The 21752-nt window shown below is 43.1% G+C and overlaps 1 protein-coding gene across 2 annotated transcripts in view; it reads right to left on the bottom strand.

Moving 5' to 3' along the window:
- The window catches only part of LOC142907808 (uncharacterized), a 31470-nt gene extending 10029 nt beyond the window's left edge, over positions 1-21441 (bottom strand). The window contains exons 1-8 of one of the 2 annotated variants that reach the window (XM_076057619.1): positions 17937-21441; positions 12162-12355; positions 9127-9220; positions 8541-8669; positions 6704-6817; positions 3720-3830; positions 1124-1191; positions 714-999 (exon numbers count right to left, since the gene is read on the bottom strand). In XM_076057619.1, the coding sequence (XP_075913734.1) occupies positions 714-999; positions 1124-1191; positions 3720-3830; positions 6704-6817; positions 8541-8669; positions 9127-9220; positions 12162-12218 (859 nt within the window). In that variant the 5' untranslated portion in view covers positions 12219-12355; positions 17937-21441. The other variant, XM_076057620.1, reaches the window with a different exon arrangement.
- Between the last annotated feature and the right edge of the window lie 311 nt (positions 21442-21752).

Genomic DNA, 21752 nt, shown 5'->3' with positions numbered 1-21752 from the left:
ACTGGGTGCTAGCAGAAGGAAGCCAGATGAGTACTACCGACAGAGTAGGGGATAACAGCCTCTGCCAGCGCCGCAGGTAATCGCCACAGAGTCGGTCACTGGGGGAGTGTGGTGGGGGTGGCTGGCGGCAGGGGGGGGGCATGCGAGGACGAGTCACCCCATCAGCGGGTTAAGCACGTGATGGGCTGGGGTGAGGAATGTGGGCCAAGGGTGAACGACGGGACACGGAAAGAGGAGCTGAGAAACGTCTAGAGAGTTCCCGAAGGGGGCGTGGTTAAGAGCAGAGCCAGAGAGGGAACAGGTGTGGTGTAATTCCAGAGGTAGGCGGGGCCGAGGGTGGAGCCAGGCCGCGCTGGGAAGGATAAAAGGGGAGCTCCGATCGTATAACGGGCCTATCTGCAGGTAAAGTGGAACCCAAGTGATATATCTACGTCTTTGTCTTCGACATCGTGGGTCAGGCAGCACGTTGGTTGCTCTGACCCGATTATAGTTATCCTGTATGCGAGAGAAATAGGTGTATTGTGGTCCTATGTGTAACAAGAGAGATAGGTGTATTTAGTCTCGTGTGTAACGGTGTTGCACGAAGTGTAGAATTAACGTTGTTGCATCATAAATCGCGTCTCTGAAAAGATTCACTACAATTGTAACAAAAGCCATACAAAATCAATTCACTGCCAGTACGCAACTCTTGTTATAATGAACGTGGGTCATACCTCGGTTGTGAAGCCACCTCCACAGCTGCAAATAGTGCTTCCTCACAAAGAAGAGTGCTTCCCACAGTTCCTTACAGCCTGTGTCTCCTTTTTTTAAGAAGTGGTCCAGTATGTGCTCCACACACTCCTCTCCGTGCCTCTTCCTGGCTGCGTTGTAAACGTGGTGAGGAATCCACTCATAGTCCTTGAGATGCTCCAGGAGGTGTGAGGGATCTACTCCGATCCAGGCCTTGAGATTCTCTTGGTTCTCTCGGATGAGTTTCATTGTTTCACTCTTCTGGCTCCCCTGTAGTGGAGAACACGGGATCTGATTAATGAGGGATGAAGCCCACAGCTGTCCTTGTGAGTAAGCCTACACAATGAATAATGAATGTTGGAGTCAATGTGTAAACATGCTGCGTTGATTGTACCTGAACTTCAATGAACACAAGAGCAGCAAGTTCTTCGCCTTCATCATTATTCTTTCTATAAGCAATGCCTGTGAAATAAATGCCGTAAAATTAAGTTACAAACGATTCACTTAATACTTCATATGGTTGATAATTTCCTTCTGGTAGCAGAGCAAAACATTCAATTATTGGAACCCATATTCAATTCAAAGAGGTCATTTATACTACGAACATTTTAATACTGTTTTGAAAATGTCACAAATAAGTGGCTGCAGTGTTGCCGAATGAAAAGTAGTATTGAACGTTAGTGTCCAATCAGAAGTAATCAGTAGGAAACAACTAAAATAGAAGTGTAGCAGAGTGCTGTGAAACTGCAGACCAAGAAAGCAGCAAAGTCGTTCCCCACATTGTGCTGATGGACGCTAATCAGTGTCCCGGTGTTAAAAAGCATTTTCAGTGTCTCCACCACAAATTGATTTTCTCCCGTTCCCTTGCCGTTTCCACTCGACTCCTCAGCAATGATCTACGTTCATCATTCCCTGTAGTAGCCTTCTGGCTTATCTCTACACCTGCCACTGCTGAACAGTTCTTCCGAATATGATATTCCTTGTATCTTCCTAAACAAATATTAATTTCACGTTATTGCAAGCATCATATAACCATCTTCTTTTCTACCGCAATTCCATGATCTCTTAGTAAAGGACAAGTAATAAATATAACCTCATATAATACGTCTAACCGGTTTATCTGAGCAAATGTGTAAAGGGGTTTTTTTAAAGAACAAAGCCTGTTGAAAAATATGGATTTGGGAACCTCTAACATGTTGTCAAAGGTAGGAAAATTTTCGATGGCCACCAAAAATCTCAGCTCATAGTCAACAAACATAGCTGTCCATAAAAATAATTTTGGGTTAGATTGATATAAATGTTTCGTTAAACCCGACACCTGACACAGCCAATTAGCAAGGTTTAAGTTCACAAAATATGCCAATTAGTTACTAATTCAGCACACTGCTGTGTTGGACCTTAAACCCACAATATTTACAATTTGAATATGACGTTTCGCTGGTGATTACAACCAGCTTTGTCAGGTGATCATCAAAAATTGTGAAGAAGTCTTCCTGTTTCAGTCGTAAAGAGAGTAAATGTGAAGCCATCATTGTGAGCATATCAGGTGCCAGGACTATAAGGGGTTTAATGTAGTAATATAAATTACAATGGATCATGTTAACCTGAGAATATGCATTACCAATTATTAGTTGGGTTATTCACAGGTAACATAGTGGAATGAGTTTATGTTCACGTTGTTGTCCCTCCCCGAAACCTATGATTAGGATACATTAGATCTGAGATTATTCATATTGATCGGGAAAGCCTACGTGCTGCTAAAATGTTTATATTGAAGGTTAAGGCATTCATTTCCTATGAAAACAAATATTATTTATTGAAGAAAAATGTCCAAATATATTGGAGGCACAGACATTGTAATTCCGGAACACACATGTCATAGTGGCAGAACGATAGACAATTACAATTTTCATAATATCTGGATTTGCAAGTTAGTAACATTTTAAAGGAAACTTTTATGATGGAAACATTAGTCAAATTGTAATCTCATCTAATATTCTAGGCCTTATTAGATTCCTACAAGTCTCCAATACATGAAGTGCTCTCTCAGTTTGTATCTGATTCTTCATCAGATCCTGCATCATGTTACTATTTATACTTTCTCTTGTTCAACACTATCACTGAGCGTGTTTGGTAGAGGTGCGCTTGTCTATTGGAGTGATGAACAGTTCCCTCAAGGTGAGCTGCGATTAACTAGACGCTGATCAAGAGTTAACTGCATTTGTTTTGAAAGCGTTTAACATCGTAAAAAATTCTGGTAATTTCATTGGCAGAGTATTGAGTGAGATTCATGTATTTTGATTTAAAGCTTTCATGAATGCAGGGATTCATATTCTTGGTTCTTTCAGTAAAGCCACGTAGAAGGGAAACAATAAAATAATAAAAATAATAAACAATACAATTCTCACGACGTTTCGACTGCAACACAAGCAATCATTTTGCTGTGGTTTTCACACTTGATGATGCTTGCTTGTGTTGCAGTCGAAGCGTCGTGATAATTTTATTGTTTTATATTTTTATCATTTTATTGTTTCCCTTCTACGTGACTTTACCGAAAGAACCAAGAATATGAGATTCATGTCGTTGACTAAACTACTGATTGTGAATATGCACGCATATAGAACTCAGGATTTGGAGTCTTGTTTTGTGGCACGAAATTGAGATTAATGTTGCAGTGGCTGCAAATATACAACAATTAAACTGATGCAAGATGGCTCATTAAGTTCTGGTCTCGCATAATGAGATAGTAGAGTACATGGGTATGGTGTATTTTAACAATCAAATATAGGGAACACCTTACTCTTTTGTGTCAAAATATGTATGGTGAGAAATGACTAAACAATTATCTTATTATGTAACAGTTAGTCTCTGAATATCATTACTTAGAGCATGCACCTGGAAGATCTCAAGCGGTGTCGCCATGGTAGCATAAGAATACATTTTTATAGATTCATCCCGTTTTGGATATAATAATGGAACACTATACTTACCATAATGCTCCGATGTTTTTTTCAAAGTCAGCCATTTCCGTTTTGTCTTTAGTAGAAAGAGACTAAATGCAGACAGTACCAGTCCAAGGATAGACCCCAAAACTATAGCTGCTGCAGGTGCAGTGTAGTTTCCCAAAGGATGAGAAACAAACATCTGTCAAAACCAGAACATTTGAAGTCTAATCCACACCTGCTGATAACACATATCAGATCACATTATGTGTACATTTATTATTCGCACCATTCTTTTTTTGCAAGACTCTCATGAAGGAAGGTGCGGTGTTTCATAGACACTGTCTGCAATACGTTCTCAATAGGGAGCGAAGCTGCTATGTGGCTTCATGCACTTAACTCAATTGTGGGTACAGTAAACACTCACTATTCGCGAGTTCTGAATCCGTGGGTTTCGCGAGTAACTAAATGTATAATGACAATAAAGCCTGCATGCGGTGTGAGTGGACTATTGGCCATGGGAGATAATGACAGGGGAATCAGCCTACAGTGTGAATGCACTGGCGGCCACGGGAGGTAATGACAGGGGTATCAGTTGAGTGCGAAGGGACTGGTGGCTACGGGAATGATTGAGAAGGGAGCATGGTCAGGTCACGAAAGAGGACAGTAGAGTCTGCTGTGGAGCTAGCATCCAGAGTGAGCGAGAATGATCGAGAAGGGGGGCGTGGCCTCGGTTTGTATATAAAGGAGATGCTCAGGAGACTCGGGGCTATTGCCTGATGTCAAGTGAACGTGTCTTGAATAAAGTCCCATCTCAAGAGAAGTGTGCCAAGTCGTCATTACAAATGTGTAATGGGTTCAACTGAGTCGCAGATGTAGACTTTGGAGGCAATACATTTATTTAGTTCCAACACATGGGATAACTTCCCCTTAACAGAATAACAACCTTATGTGGTGACCACCTGGCTAACTGCACTCATGATTGCGTAACTGCTACTATGGACCGGGACCAACGACTTCGGCCCGGGTCCACGTGTTGGAGACTCGTTGGATGGAGATTGTAGATGAAGGGTTTTTTTTCTGGATGAACAACAACCCTGATCCCTCTTGGGACCCGACTTATATTCTCTGAGTCATGGCCAGTTTCGCCCTTGGCCACGTCCACCTTCCAGAATTATTGGGAGGTTCTGGGTCCCAACCATGTGACCCCCCCTAGGCGCCTCTTGGGGACCCTCTGTCAACGTAGCCGGTCACGTGTCCTCCGGGGTCAACCAAAATGCTATGGCCTCACACAACCCTATCCTTCAGTCGGCACCCACACACCCTATCCTGCAGGGTTGGCATTGCACTTAAAGCGTGGTGCCATCCAGGGCTCTTATGCAGCACACACCGTGCTCCTCTAGGGCCGGTACTGCACCCACAGCATTGAGACATCCAGTAATGTCACTACAAATGTATACTAATTCCCTATTCGTGACCCACTGGACTTCAGTATTTGCGAGTGTACATGGTGCCAGACCACCAATGCAGTGATCCCACTAGGAACTCGCTATTGTGCAGGTTTACTTTATACTTACAATCCACTCGTTTATACATTTAGGTATGAACAAGTCGACTGAGTTGCATAAAATGCAGGAAAGTGTTGTGGCTCGTGTTCTAAAAAATCATAACTGTGCATTGCTATCAAACACCTGCATCTACTGAGTCAACCTCCTAAGCTCATCAACATCACCACCACCCTCCATCAGAGTAAAATCATCATCCAAGGTAGTTACAAAAAACACATGGTTGTTTATAACTATTTTTTTTCCAGGTAAGGCCCACTTGTCAGATATGACTTGGCCACAAATGATAGCTCAATGAAGTGGCTTATCGAGGGGTAATTTAACGCAGCCAAATCATCTAAATGCATGTTTCTAAATATGGAGGCGAAAAACCTGAGTACCCAGAGAAAAATCCATCTGACCACGGGGAGAACATCCAAACTCCAAAAATACAGGTGTCTGAGTTGGGATCGAACCCCCGACGTTACGTATACCAGGCAAGGAACCACTGGGGTGACCACTCGTACAATGAACGTCACCCCATTTTTCCAATTGGAACTAGGTTTCCTCATGAGCGAATTCTGCAATCGTGTGCATTTTCAAGAACAAATCCCTCGTGAATAGAGAGAGGGTTTTTCTGTGTACCTCAAATTTTGCGTAATTGGAAGCCAACACACTTGGCACACTCTTTTAGGAACAATATCACGGGATCTCTAATGTTCAGTGTGAACAATATGCAATGTAGTATTTATGGATAATATACCCATAATATTAATTAATGTGGTTGCTGGATTCGAACCCTGAACTTCTGCAACGACGCATTACCACTTAGCCATTCAAATTAAGATTGGCGTGAGTTGGTGAGGAGAGGCGGTGATGTCATGAGACGTCGGGGTGGTGAGTAGAAGGGTTTATGACGCCACGCGGGATTTGGGTGCAGCAGGGAGAGGGGGTGAATAATTGTCATTTCTTTTCCGCATACTGTTAACAGAGATAAAAATCTATATTTCTGTATGAAATAATCAGTTTACGAAATCATAAGAGTCTGTACATATTTGCCATCTTCTTACCATAGACATTCTGCGGGTTCCTAATAGTTAAATAATAGCAATGCTCACCTGATTTAAATAAGGCATTCCATACCCAGCGTATGCCTGAGGTCGCTGCATTTTGGTTCCACTGATTCTGCTACTGATAGTGATAAAACGATGCTAGGTATGGTGATGATGCTGTCTCAAAGTTGTGAGTTGTAAATGAAACGTGCACAATGAATCCTGTTTTGGATTTCACCTTTCAAGAAAGATAATTTTACAGTTACTCTTGGTCATATTCACATTCAAACACGAGTCTGTATTTTGCCTTCATTCCTATGCAGCGAGCGTCTGCTATTTCAGTTACCAGACTGTTGTTGCTTTGACTGTCAAGATAACAAATCAACGTCTCTACTGCATAACTGATGGCACCGGTTCCAGTGGCTGGTTAGCTCACCTGTGTGGGGATTTTCATGGAGACAAATCCCTGAGCCAGGGTCTCTCTTGAGCCCCTGAATGCACTGACACACGGTGTCCTGGGCCACGGAGCAGTTGTGAGCCACCTCCTCATCTGCAATGAGAAGCATCACATCAAACCACTAACCTCTCCATTCAAACCAAAGTCAATTTAATAGTTTTGTTTTTGCATCATCAGTCACTGAATGAGAGAAAACAATGGTTGCCAGTTTGCTGCACATATAGAAATATCTATAACAATAAGCATACCATTTAAGACTGGGAAAGAAAGGTAACCACTGCTGTGTAAGGTTAGCACACTGAACTTGTAAGCCAGAGGTCACTGGTTACATTAATAATTATCATTGTGTAATTAGAGAGCGCCATCTAGGAGGTTACAAGGGGTTCCTGCATGGCCACAGCTGGGTAATCGGTATCCAATCCTAAGCGGGGATTCCATCTGGGCCAAAGGTAACGGGCAGAGTTGGAGAGAATAAACGGGAACCATCGGGAGGGTTCCACGAGGGGGCGTGGCTGAAGGTGGAGCTTAGCTCCGCCAAGAGGGATATAAGCGGAGGCAGGAGAGGACTCGGGGTCGGTGTGGGAAGCGTCGGGTCAGGACTGCATCGCTGCTCAACCTCTCCTCGCCGACGACCATGTGGCGAACTCCCAGCGAAGCAGCCGCTCCTCCCGGCACGCCGACAGCCAGCGGCAGTATCGGAGAGAGAGGGAGGCGTGCCACGACGGTGGACATAGAACGGCTCGTCAACGGCAGTAGAGAGAGAAAGGGAAAGGAGAGAGGAAGAGAGAGTGGAGATGTGCAGAGATTCTATAACTAAAAAGACGCCAATCAACAGTTGTCGTGATAGTGGTTTATTACAAATGTAAAAACAAAATGCCTCTGTCCACCCCGCACAATGCCATGTATCGTGAGACATCAATATATTCTCACATTGACTATTCAACTTAAGAAAAATTACTTATTAAAAATACAAAACGTAAAATAGTTAAACTGATAGGCTGGTGTTTCATGCTAACACCCTTGGAGTTACCATTGAGAGATGGAATACCTCTTCCAAGACGTCTGGGCAGTGTGGCAGTCGGCCAAATACCCTCTAGAGGGGCTGTCGTGGGCAATAACAAAATAGTATGCTAACCTCTTCCAAGATAGCTGGTCTTCTTGGAAGAGTAGGCCACATATCTGGTAATTAATTGCTAAAATAGTTACCAGTTTTGATTTGACAACCCTTGGCGGAATGCAGACGACTGTGATTTGACCATTTTCAGAGGTTATATTCATGTTATCCAATATGTACCTGAGAAAACATCCAAGAAATATAGTCCTCTTTGTCCCCTGTTGAGGTTGTTTGTTCATACTTCACCACACAGAGCAGGTTGTAAAGGTGAGGAACATAGATGTAGGAAAATACTACAGAAAATAATACAGTCCAATTGATTTTGCTGCACTCCTCAGTACGTAGCCCTGTAGCGGTCTATATCACGAGTTCTATGCATGGTTGACCCCCACTTAAGCACTTTCCAGCCTGAAACTTGTTTAGCTTCTGGTATCTGATGAGATCAGTTACATACCCGAGAATGTGTCATTGGCAGGACATTATTAATTGCTACAGATTCACAAACCAGGATATCAGCACTGCTGGTATCTTGGTCTGTTTGATATCCTGTTTTGTTTCTTCACTGTACACCCCAAATATAACGTATCTGCCTTATTACAAGATGCTGATGGCACTATTGGAATATGATGCATACAAAGAGATAAATCTCAAAAACACACAATGCAGATATGGCAGTAACCTACTTGCTGTGCTGTCATTTACCTTGTCCGCAACTGCTGCACGGTGCACACTTCTCCTCATGGTTGACTCTGCTCATGAAGCTGTCCTCAGGGCATAGATTACACCTCGCTCTCCTTTTATTAGCTGCACAGTCGAACATCTTGTATGTCCCTGGAGGACAACACAGCGTGAGCAGGCCAAGACAAAATACCTCACTTTTGTATTGGTGCTGGACTAAACGTCCAAGCAGGAACTGATTCTTTGGGAGACAGAGTGGACAAACTTTAAGCACGCGCCTTTTAGGAACAATGCATCAACTCGATGCATATTGTTGTGTTTTTTTTATTTATTACAAATTAACCCGTCTGGTGGGGCCACTGGAATGGCGCTACCAATTGGAGTTCCTTCACACATCTGTAGTGCGTCAACCTGGCCACCAAACAGGCACCTGAGTGCCATGCTTTTTGTTTCACACAGCAGTAGGTGTAGGGCAACGGTTCTCAACCTGTCTGCAAAGTCATGAAAAGTTCTCCACGGACTTCTGCTGTTTTCATTGTTATCGTGACAATCGAATGCCAAGGGGAGGGAAGTGTTATGACCCTGGATGGCCACGTCTGTGTTGCTTTACCTGCAGGGCACAGCTCACAACAGATGCCTCGTTGTGATTTGTAGAATCCATCACCGCACTCCTTGGCAAGAGACAATTTGTGCAGTAAAGAGATCTGCAGAACGGATCCATACAGAATGATTGGGCAATCAGGCGGAGGAACTGAACAGCAATACGATCCAGCTAAATGAATCATAAATATGCGCCGTCTGCTTCACTCATATTAAAGATGCCCTGACATTCGCACCTTCAATTAGCACGGTTGGATGCGTAGGGTGTAAAAGAAGTTCAACCAACATACGTAATTTGAAAGGAACCAGCCATTGTATGACGTGCCACAATCTAAATTTGCCAAATGTAAATTACCTGCTATACTCAATTGGGGAAAGCACCAATCATTGCCCCCGACTGACAGACTAATGTCCATTTGTAGGCCAGGTGCTGAGTTACCTTGTGATGTGTTTATGTTGCCTATAATTTGCACTCCTGTCATGCTTTTCTATATCTTGCAATTTCACGCCTGTCCTTGTCACGGCTGGTGGAAGGGCCTCAACTACTGGGAGCTCCAGGGGGTATTTGTCGACTCTTCCATGCTCACCAAACGTCTTGGAAGAGGTAGGGGAATTCCCAATTCAACCCATCACATCATCTTATCCTATCAAGGATGTGTATATATCGTCTTATGAATAACTTGAGACCTGACGATCAGACTTAAGTGCGATGAACTCATTTACACTGCTGGGTGGACAGAGGTGGTGGTGTAGATTTAAATTGAGCCACAGACCACTGTATGGAATGTTCAGTGTGCTCACGACTACACCATGACAGCCCCCTTAATTTATCAGTTAAAAAAGTACAAATCTTCGTGCCCTTGACATTTATATATTTGTTGCAAAGTGACAATCAGTTATTTTATGTTTTAGCAGTTACCAGGAATGCAACAAATACCCTAATTTCCCTCACAAATCAGCAAATATATTAAGATCCATCAGCCTGTTGGCTCTTCAGACAAATTATATCATTTTAAAGCTTTCGTGACTGCAAGGATTCATCTTCTTTGGTTCTTTCAGTAAAGTCACGTAGAATGAGAATAAAATAATAAGATAAAAAATAAAATTCTCACGACGTTTCGGCCACAACACAAGTGGCCATCTTCAGGTGAAAGGAGCAAACCCATTGTAGCTCTGTCGTCCCGACAGGTTTGCTCCATTCACTTGAAGAAGGCCACTTGTGTTGTGGCCGAAACGTCGTGAGAATTTTATTGTTTTATTTTATTGTTTATTCTCATTCTACGTGACTTTACCGAAAGAACCAAAGAAGATAAATTCTACCCAGTTGTATTTGTTAAAGCAAGAACACTGTGGAGCGGTTTTGAACTTCTGGTTAACATAAGCAGGCAGGCTTTTTAACAAATGGAGCAATATACTACATATAAACTATTGGGCCCTGGTCAACACAATAACTAATGAAGTGTATACCCTCATCATGAATTGGCATGAAACATTAAAGATAAACGCAACGATACACAAAGCTACAATCTCTTTTCACATAGATTTAAAACTATTGTAACGGTTTAGTCTATTGGCCTATTGGCTTTCCATACCAAGTATGATTGGTGGATTACACAGAGATTGTTGTGTGCAGAGAGACAAACTTGCTGCGCTCTGAGGAGCCACATTATTTTCTGACCACTGAACATTGCACTCATGCAGCATTGTCTAGATCCACTGCCTGCTGAGACTCTCATCCATGCCGTTATTCTTGCTTGGACTACTGTGACTCATTCCTCCATGGTCCAGGTTACAGATGATTCAGAATGATTCTCTAAAGCTCCTCAACCATAGACACAAACGTGGTCGCATCACGCCAATACTGCATTCTCTCCACTGGCTTTCTGCCAAATCTCAGATTCACTGAAATATTGCAGTGACTGTTGTTCTATTCGTCATGATCTTTCCCCTGTCTCTTACCTCTCCCGTCTCACCTCACTATTTTCATCGCCACGCACTCTCCTACTCGTCCCCTCTCATCTCATCATTTCTCCCCTCCATGCAGTCTCCTACCTCCCATCAAACCACTCTCCTACCTCTGCACTCCCATCTCTCTTCCTGAAGTTCACAAACTTGACACTGAACGTAAAATTTACTGTCTTGCCATATGGTACAAGAACAAGCCAATAGGTATTACATCTCAGTAGATCGTCTCCTAGATGTACGTCAGCTCTCTCTATATTAGCCTAACTAAAATCAGTTATTTTTCCATTACCAGTAACTGGATGAATAAAAAAGTTACTGGATTACCAAACGCATAAATGTCTTGAAAAATAATCAAAACAGTTTTACTTTTATAACCGACAATTGAAGGAGCTACCGTGGTGTAGTGGAAACTTATTGGCCATTCACAGGCGGCTGTGTGGTGCCATACATTTTTAATAACATGCAATCAACTCTCAATTGCAATGTACAACGCGTTGATAGGGTGGTGGTGCTACAAGTTGATGTAGGGTGGGGATGGAGACATTTTGGGGACCGTATGGGAGGTCAGTGGTGCTGTGGTGGTGAGTGTATGTGACTGGTGGGGTGTGAAAGAGGGTGTTGCTGTATGCTGATGAGTGATGGGGTTTAGAGGCGATTGGTGCTGTGTGGAAGGGAGTGGTCATGTATGGAGGTGAGTTGAAAACCTGGTTTAGTCACAGTTCAGCCTATATTTGTCTCTATGCGAGTCGGTGCCTCTGTATAATTGTATTCCTATGTGTCACTCTCTGAGTTTATGTGACTCTATGTCACTCTATGGGTCGCCATAGCAGGGCATAGGTCTCCGTGCGAGTATGCATCTTTGTGTGAGCCCAAGCATTTTGTTGTGAATCTTTGTGTCTCTGTGCGAATATATGGATCTCAATATAGAAATACAGATTTCGATATAAGTCGTTGGTGACAGGGCTTGAGTATCCGGTTAAACAGCAGGTGGCTGAAACCTTGATATGAACCCAGGACCTCAGCGACACGTGAACCCTTTAACTGACAAATGACTGAGACAATGTGAGTGGTCGTCCTCACCATGAGGAGAAGTTTTACTCCCATCGTGAGCCCCGTTGGGTTTCTCCGCGAGGTCATGATACTCCGCTCTCCACGCCGCAGATGCTCAAACTCCTCCGTCGCTTGTCCAGCTCGTGTCCAGCTCAAAATGTGAATCCAGACAGTGCGACCTTAATTTACCGGCCTCGACGTTTTGCTGCATTCTTTGCAAGCATCTGTTGAAAATAAAATCACTCTGGATTATTACTTCGAATTATTGGATCAGGTCAAGACAATGCTTGATGGTGGTTGCAAATGAAGTAGTATCAAATGATTGTGTTGTTGAACACACGCCCAATATCCCAATAGGTTGCCAACAATACCATAGTGAGACTGTAATTTGTTGATAACTAAAGGGGGATAAACCATGCCTCCTCAGTCAAGGATTCATGGTTGGGTAGCAGAACGCCCAATAAAATAATGAAAAAGAGTAATAGAAGGAAAGTTCATCTGATGAGGCGACAGTAGATCATTGGCAAGTCTATAGGTACATGGAATCAAGTCTAGATTTGAAGCTTTCGTGACTGCAAGGATCCATACTCTTTGGTTCTATTCGGTAAAGTCACGTGACTTTACCGAATAGAACCAAAGAGTATGGAATCAAGTAGCCAGAGGGCCCAGATGAATGGGCTAGCAAAGACTCAATGCTCGTAATGATGGTTAATATATTTCAAAATTACATCGTGAACACGACGTAACAGATGTTTCATCTATGGTCATGACATCTGCCTTGAGTGGGCCGTTGAGTGAGTGTGACCTGCAGTGTGGTGATTGAAGAGAGAACGGATGAGACAACAGGGGCATTCTGGTAGACCGAGACCTCAACATGGATGGAAGGATCGATGAGTGAAGTTCACGGGAATACTAAAAATGATAGTGGTAGCGATAGAAGAGTGATAAGGAGGTGACTGACGAGTGAAGCAGGAACTGAGAGCTCCAACCCAAATGTGACAATTCCAAATTTGGCCGAATTTGCACTTTGTACAGTAATCATTGTTTCCGATTTAAAAAAAAGAAAGTGGCACGGAAAAGAAAGGCTTTGTTGCCTCGTATATGAGTATGTTGAACTTGTTTTGCATCGTATGTAGCCAACCGTGCTCAATCGGAAGTAGGATTGTTGTGTCAACCATATTAGTGGATATGAATATTATTATTCTTAGCTCTTTCGGTAAAGTCACGTTGAAGGGAAACAATAAAATAATAAAATATATATTATTGTTAAACATGATGGATGGGACTGTAATTTCTGGAGTTGCGAGTATTGCATTATATCATTGACTTTAATTGATATTATTCATAATAAAGGTTTTTGGGTTAGATCGCGTTTATTTATAAATGTGTCGTAACCCTCCACCACCCGACATGGCCAATCAGCAAAAAAAGTGTCACGTTGACAAAAGACAAATAATTCACTACTTCAGCCCACCGGTGTGTTGAAGAGTTAATCCACATTTACAGTTTGAGTACGACGTTTCGCTGGTAAATACATCCAACGTCATCGGGCAATTCGCCAGAATGGTAAAGCCCTCGCTTGCTCCCGGTTTTATATAGAGCAGCAGGGTGACGTCATCACTTAACTCATATCAGGTGCAGTGATTAGAGGCGGAGGGGGGGTATTGTAATTATATAATCGATTAGTAATCAGTCATTGGTTATGATTAGTAATGAGTTGTAGATTAGTAATTCTTTAAATCAAAATGTAATGTGTATTATTTAATAATAGGCTTCCAGGCCGCACTAAGCCGGTAGCTGTCAGAGCGATTAAAGTTATTCTTGTTCCTCTCAATTTCAATGGATTCTCTAATCAGTCTTTGCCAGTAATAATTAGTTTTACACACCACTGCAACATTGTCAAAATCAATTGAGTGTCCTTGTTGACAAGCATGTTCTGCCACTGCCAACAGTTGTGTTTGAGATAATTTAATATTTCTCTGATGTTCTTTTAGTCTTACGTTGATGTTACGTCCCGTCTGCCCAATGTAGCAGCTGCCACATGAACAATTAATCCGATATACACCTTCTGTTGATAGTTTAGGTAATGCGTCTTTAGTGCAAGATACTAGTTTTTGAATTTTGTGTACTGTACCAAATCTTACTGTAATGTTTTGCTTTTGCAAAACACGGGTTAATTTGTCAGTTACTCCTGAGATATATGGAATTTTTATTGTTTTAACAATCTGGTCGCTTTTAGCAGTATTGCTTTGCGATCGTGATTTGGCATTCAGTGCTCTGTTAATTTGAGCATTATTGTAGCCATTCTGTCGTAATGCTTCTTTAACGTGTTTAATCTCTCTCACTAGACTCTCACCATCTGACACTGTTTTAGCCCGATGTATGAGCGTCTTGATAAGAGAGGATTTCTGAGCTGGATGATGATGTGATTCTGCATTCAGATAGGCATCAGTGTGCGTTTGCGTTCTGTAAATGCTGTGTGTTATTTTACCGTTTAGGCCATGTCCAAGCAAAATATCTAGGAATGGGAGTGTGTTATTCACCTCCATTTCCATGGTGAACTGGATGGCCGGGTTTTGTGCATTGAGATGATTTAGAAAATCATTAAGTGTATCTTTACCATGTGGCCAGACAACCAAAGTGTCATCCACATACCTAAACCAAAAGGATGGTTTTAATGTGCTCGAGGCAAGTGCTCTTATTTCAAAGTTTTCCATGTACAAATTTGCTATAGCAGGGGATAAAGGAGAACCCATTGCTGCTCCTTCATTTTGTTTAAAGAAATCTCCTCTCCATAAGAAGTAAGTGTTATTTAAACAATGGCCAGCAAGTTTCGGAATATCTTTTGGAAAACCGGTATTCTTTACTAGTGTATCTTACACACACACATGAACTGACACATACACATTGACTCACTTACAGACACATGGATCTACACACACACATGGACGTACACAGACACATATCGACGCACACACATATGAACTGTCACACACACTACACCTTCTCTACTGCTGTACCACTACACCTTCTCTACTGCTGTAAAACTACACCTCCTCTGCTGTACCACTACACCTTCTCTACTGCTGTACCACTACACCTTCTTTACTGCTGTACCACCACATCTTCTCCACTGCTGTACCACTACACCTTCTCTACTGCTGTACCACTACACCTTCTCCACTGCTGTACCACTACATCTTTCTATACTGCTGTACCACTACACCTTCTCTACTGCTGTACCACTACACCTTCTCCACTGCTGTACCACTACACCTTCTCTACTGCTGTACCAATACACCTTCTCCACTGCTGTACCACTACACCTTCTCCACTGCTGTACCAATACACCTTCTCCACTGCTGTACCACTACACCTTCTCCACTGCTGTACCACTACACCTTCTCTACTGCTGTACCACTACACCTTCTCTACTGCTGTACCACTACACCTTCTCTACTGCTGTACCACTACACCTTCTCCACTGCTGTACCACTACACCTTCTCTACTGCCGTACCACCACACCTTCCCCACTGCTGTACCACTACACCTTCTCTACTGCTGTACCACGACACCTTCTCCACTGCTGTACCACTACACCGTCTCTACTGCTGTACCACTACACCTTCTCTACTGCTATACCACTACACCTTCTCCACTGCTGTGCCACTTCACCTTCTCTACTGCTGTACCACTACACCTTCTCTACTGCTGTACCAGTACACCTTCTCTACTGCTGTACCACTACACCTTCTCTACTGCTGTACCACTACACCTTCTCTACTGCTGTACCACTACACCTTCTCTACTGCTGTACCACTACACCTTCTCCACTGCTGTACCACTACACCTTCTCTACTGCTGTACCACTACACCTTCTCTACTGCCGTACCACTACACCTTCTCTACTGCTGTACCACTACACCTTCTCTACTGCTGTACCACTACACCTTCTCTACTGCTGTACCACTACACCTTCTACACTGCTGTACCACTACACCTTCTCTACTGCTGCTGTACCACTACACCTCCACTGTGTAAACATCATCATTGGGATACAAAGACGGCCAAGCAGTGTCTGGCCACAGCACCCATTTATAGGTACGCATTAACATCACTTGCCCCAACAATACGTTAGGCTATACAGGGGATCTTTGTATTGTGTGTGTATGTGCAGGTGCGTGCACGCATTGTGTTTGCGTGTGTGCGTGTTACATTCCTGTCTGTGGAGGTTTTTGTTTATCAGGGGGAAACGAAACTTGTCTCACCACTTCCCTGCCATGTCCACACACGGGCAGAACAAGGTGAAACAAGGTGAACCATTTGGTTCTGAACTAAGACAATACAAATATTTCGCTTTACCGTAATTATATGCCCCTGCGTTTACTATCTCCGAATGTAAAACCCCCCACTGACCTCGCAGTGAAGTAAGGTCACATCACTCCCCACAGCGCACATGGCGTGAGGAAGTCCACATAGAGCAGGGGATTGACAAAAAGGATGCCACAAAACACATCCTTAATACACACACAGTACATTACCCTCTTCATATCTTACACCACATACACTTCTGTACCACTACACCTTCTCTACTGCTGTACCACTACACCTTCTCTACTGCTGTACCACTACACCTTCTACACTGCTGTACCACTACACGGTCTCTACTGCTGTACCACTACACCTTCTCTACTGCTGTACCAGTACACCTTCTCTACTGCTGTACCACTTCACCTTCTCTACTGCTGTACCACTTCACCTTCTCCACTGCTGTACCACTACAACTTCTCTACTGCTGTACGAGTACACCTTCTCTACTGCTGTATCACTACACCTTCTCCACTGCTGTGCAACTACAACTTCTCTACTGCTGTACCACTACACCTTCTCTACTGCTGTACCACTTCACCTTCTACACTGCTGTACCACTACACGGTCTCTACTGCTGTAACACTACACATTCTCTACTGCTGTACGACTAGACCTTCTCCATTGCTGTACCACTGCACCTTCTTCACAGCAGTATAAAATATATAGTTAAAATGCATATGCACGCATCCTTTATTCAACCCCTGAAATGTGCTTATACCCAAATAAATAACGTGCTGACCCATAAGAGGTTCATCTTCTTTGGTTCTTTCGTCGTGAGAATATTATTGTTATTTTATTTTATCAATTTATTATTTTATTCTCATTCTACGTGACTTTACCGAAAGAACCAAAGAAGATGAATCCTTACAGTCACGAAAGCTTTAAACCATAAGAGGTTTTTTTTGGTTAGATCGCATAAATATATAAATGTGTTCTTAAAACCCGCCACCACCTAACACAGCCAACTTGTAAGGGATGTCACGTAAACATGGCAATTCGTCAATAGTACCACACACCGGTGTGTTGGAGAGCCAAGCCACAACATTTACAATCTAAGTACAACGTTTCGCCAGTAATTACAACTATCTAATCTGAGTACTCCAGCACACCGGTGTGCTGTACTAGTGACGAATTGGCCACGTTTTGTTTCCGTGACAAACCTTACCAGTTGGATGTGTCGGGTGGTGGCATGTTTTAACGACACATTTATATATTTATGCCATCTAACCCCAAAAAACCTCTATTATTGATGTTGGTCGCGAAAGACTACGTGTTAAAACGTGCTGCCCCATGTCACTCCAACACGTGTCATGCTAAGAACATGAGACGTAACATTAACCATCACATGCCATGAGCGATCAACTGCTGGATGAAGACTTCCCAGAGCCATAACCATCTCTCACGTATCTGCGACGCGAGAATCCTCCCAGTACCTGCACACGGGATGATTTCATCGCTCCATCTCCTCTCAGACTTATTCTGTTCTTGGTTGCCTCACGTACTTTGGAGTTGTACGGCACTGCAACACTCAAGAGAGCCTCGCATTGCAAAACGCTGCTGCTGCTGTGTAGAGAGGCGTCGAGAAACGACTGACACCTCTCCCTTTCAACGGCCAAACCGGTTCTGTGGGATTTTTCCCCACATTGCATGAGGGTGTGGGCGAGTGCCGATGGGTTGCGTAAATATTACACTGGTTCTAGATTTGAAGCTTTCTTGACTGCAAGGATCCATACTCTTTGGTTTTATTCGGTAAAGTCACGTAGGTAAAAAATAAAACAAAAATCACGACGTTTCGGCCACAACACAAGTAGCCTTCTTCAGGTGAAGGAACAGAACTGTCGGGACGACAGAGCTTCAATGAACACTGCTAAGATTCGTGGCGTCTTTTTAAGCTGGGTGAGAGAAGTGAGGCACTTTGACAAAGGAGTTTACATATCAAACAGGAGAATTTAGCATTGAAATAGCTGAGGGATTAGCTTGTGACTGGTCACAGAAATAGCTATGTTAAAGTTAAAGTTTACACATCCACAGAGGCACCTAGTACATGGACGCCAAAGGGGCTGTGCTACCCAACTATCATACAGTAAACCGATGTAAAAAACTAAGTCTAAATTACATCAATATAATAAATGTACTCAATATCTTCTTCAATAAGCTGAGCTATTAACAGCAACTGGGTATACACTTCGATGGTGTGAAAAGGGAATTTTAAGAGCTGCGAAAGTTTGGGGTACCACTACTTCAAAAAAAATATATACTGTACCATTGAAAATTAGTTTACTGTTTGGTTCGATTTAGAATATCTTTCCAATGGTTGCTTAATTTGAAACCATCTTCTCGGTTGAAATTGTGTCTGTGTTTGTAAATCTGAATTGCCTCGTGAACAATTCTCTGATAAAAACCCGTGGGTTTTCAAAGAACCTTGGTATCGGAGAAAATTATATCGTGATCACCCACAGCGTTGTAACAGTTGTAGCGCCGTGAATTCACTCGGACGACAACCGTCCCTTTTTTCGCCGTCACTTTTATTCCATCATTCCGTACACACAGTAATTCTCTCCGTGCTCCGCCAACTCGGACACTCCGATTTACTTCAGCATCGTCCGTGCATCCCCTTCCACACACAGTGTTTCTTCGCCGATCTCTTCACACACAGTGTCTTCCCTTCCACACACAGTGGTTCGTCTTCTATCTCTTCCACACACAGTGGTTCGTCTTCTATCTCCTCACACACAGTATCGCCGCTATCTCTTCACACGCAGTGACTTCCATCTATTCACACACAGTGACTCTATCTCCGCTAACGCTGACTCTCCCTATCGCTATTTACTGTCTTTGGGGTCCGGCTCTCTATCTATTCTTCCATAACATTTCCAGCTGTCTTCTTCGTATCTCTTCACCTCTCGCCAACAACTGCCCAGCAACGACTCTCCAGCAACAACTCCCCAGCAGCAACTCTCCAACAGCAACTCCCCTCCGTTCAAACCACCTCGCGTTTTATTCCCTCTCGCATTAGCCTTAATTAATTGCCACGTGGCTCGCTGGCCGTTTCCCGCCAGCCCGCATTTGTCCCCTTCATCAGACATTCAGACGCCACCACTTAACGCTAACAGCCTCTCGACCAATCACAGCCCTCGTGCCACGACTCCCTTAATTACTTGGGTTTGTTTACGCCACTCGCGACTCGACCACCTGTTCGACCTCGTGTGACCCGTTCTCCTTGTCTGTCTGTATGTACTGTAAATGGCCAATTCCTATGCGCATTATCTACTCCACTACACAGTGATCAGCTACGGCAGAATAATTCGTTCTGCCGTGTTTCAAATCTGATTTGTGCTCGCGAATTCGGTTAGAGACATGTCCCTTAGTCTCCCCGATATAGCAATCGCCGCAGGTACAATTCAATTTGTAAACCCCCGGGTACTGTAAGTCAGGAATGACATCCTTCACGGATGGGATCAGATCACGAATATTGTGTACTGTATTGAACCGGACCTATTTCAATGCTAAATTATCCTGCTTTGATACGTAAACTCTTTTGTCAAGACGTTTCATGCCTCTCAACGAGCTTAAAAGACACTCATTATATAGTTTAGTGTATACCCATTTGCTTTGTGATTAATAGCCGAGCTTATTGAAGAATATATTAAGTACATTTATTATATTATGTAATATAGACTTAGTTCTTTTCACATCGGTTTACTGTATGAAAGTTGGGTGGTTGGAGGCCTTTAGCGTCCATATACTAAATGCCTCTGTTGATAGATAAACTCTGACTTTATCATAGCTATTTCTGTCACAAGATAATCCCTCAGCTATTTCAATGCTAAATTCTCCTGCTTTGATACTTAAACTCCTTTGTCAACAGGTTTCACGCCTCTCACCGAGCTTAAAAAGACGCTACGCATCTTACCAACGTTCATTGGAGCACTGTCGTCCCTACAGTTCTGTTCTTTCACCTGATGAAGGCTACTTGTGTTGTGGCCGAAACGTCGTGTTTATTTTATCGTCTCATTTTATTTTATTATTATATTCTCATTCTACGTGACTTTACTGAAAGAACCAAAGAAGATGAATCCTTGCAGTCACGAAAGCTTTAAATCGAAATTTACGTCTGTCCTGTTATTAGTAATATTATATCCTATTCTCCTCTTGAATAAGATGACTCCTAAGGCTCCAAGTCCATTTCCTATACATGTCTTCAAGTTTGCTGTAAACTGCAATCTCGTGGGAGTTATTGAAGCTAAACACAAAGTCTTCTGGAAGCAATGCATTCCACAAATTTTGGATACGATTTTTCAATTCTGATATTTTTAAAACCTGATTTTTTGTCTTTATGATGCTGTCTTTAAGGTTTTTTTTTACATGTTGAAAGTAGCTTGGATTTGACGGAGCCATTGGAGGATCGTCTTCTCAAAAGTGAGAAAAGAAATGGATCTGAGAGTTCACGTCGAACCCAATCACCTCGTTAAATGATATAGTTTTGTACTGCTCCTGTTCTGCAGCCGTGCGAGTCATCTCGTCTAACGTATCCTGGAAGAGTCTCCTTCCATCCATGACATTTTATTTTACAGTCACATCCCCGACGTTTTGATGGACAAACACACAGCTTGGTGACAACTTCAACTGCTTCATTTTCAGAAATGCCTGCACAGCGATCTGTATTATGTTGTGCATCTCAGAGGGATTCACTCCAAAAGTATTGATCACGGTCATGTTTGCAAGGCCGATCACAAATGTAGCCAGTTCATTGTCAAGAGTGGGTGTCGCATTTGATAGCTCTGGGGCACAGAGCCATTCTGTGTCGACTATCAACACAAAGTCATATCCCAGCTCTTTGCTGAACTCTTCGTCCACCTTCAACAACTGCATGTGGACCCCTCGGGTGCATCTCCCAGCACCCACAGAGAACTGGAGACCGAACATTGCATTCAGCAGCGTGGACTTGCCACTGCTCTGTATGCCCAGTATGGAGAGGACAAAGAGTTTTTTGTTCCCAATTTTTTCAATAACTTCATCCAAAACTGAGCAATTCCAAGTGATGTGGACATGTGAGGCATCACCGTCCATTAGTTCAAGAGGGATCCCAGAGAGCATCAAATCTGCTGCGATGCCTGGCAAAGCAGCTGAGGGCTTGTCAGCTGTGCGCGGTGTCTGTGACGCTTCAAAGATCTGCCCAACTTCCCTGAAAAGGTGATGGATTCCAAAAGAGGATGCCTCATGTTTTTCTGATATTCGTTCCAGCTCTG

Source organism: Petromyzon marinus, chromosome 83 (genome assembly GCF_048934315.1).
Source record: "Petromyzon marinus isolate PM22_M1 ecotype Great Lakes invasive population chromosome 83, UKy_Petmar_22M1.pri1.0, whole genome shotgun sequence".
Taxonomy (NCBI): domain Eukaryota; kingdom Metazoa; phylum Chordata; class Hyperoartia; order Petromyzontiformes; family Petromyzontidae; genus Petromyzon; species Petromyzon marinus.
The sequence above is the reverse complement of the archived record's forward strand: the minus strand, read 5'-3'. Positions and strand labels throughout refer to the sequence as shown.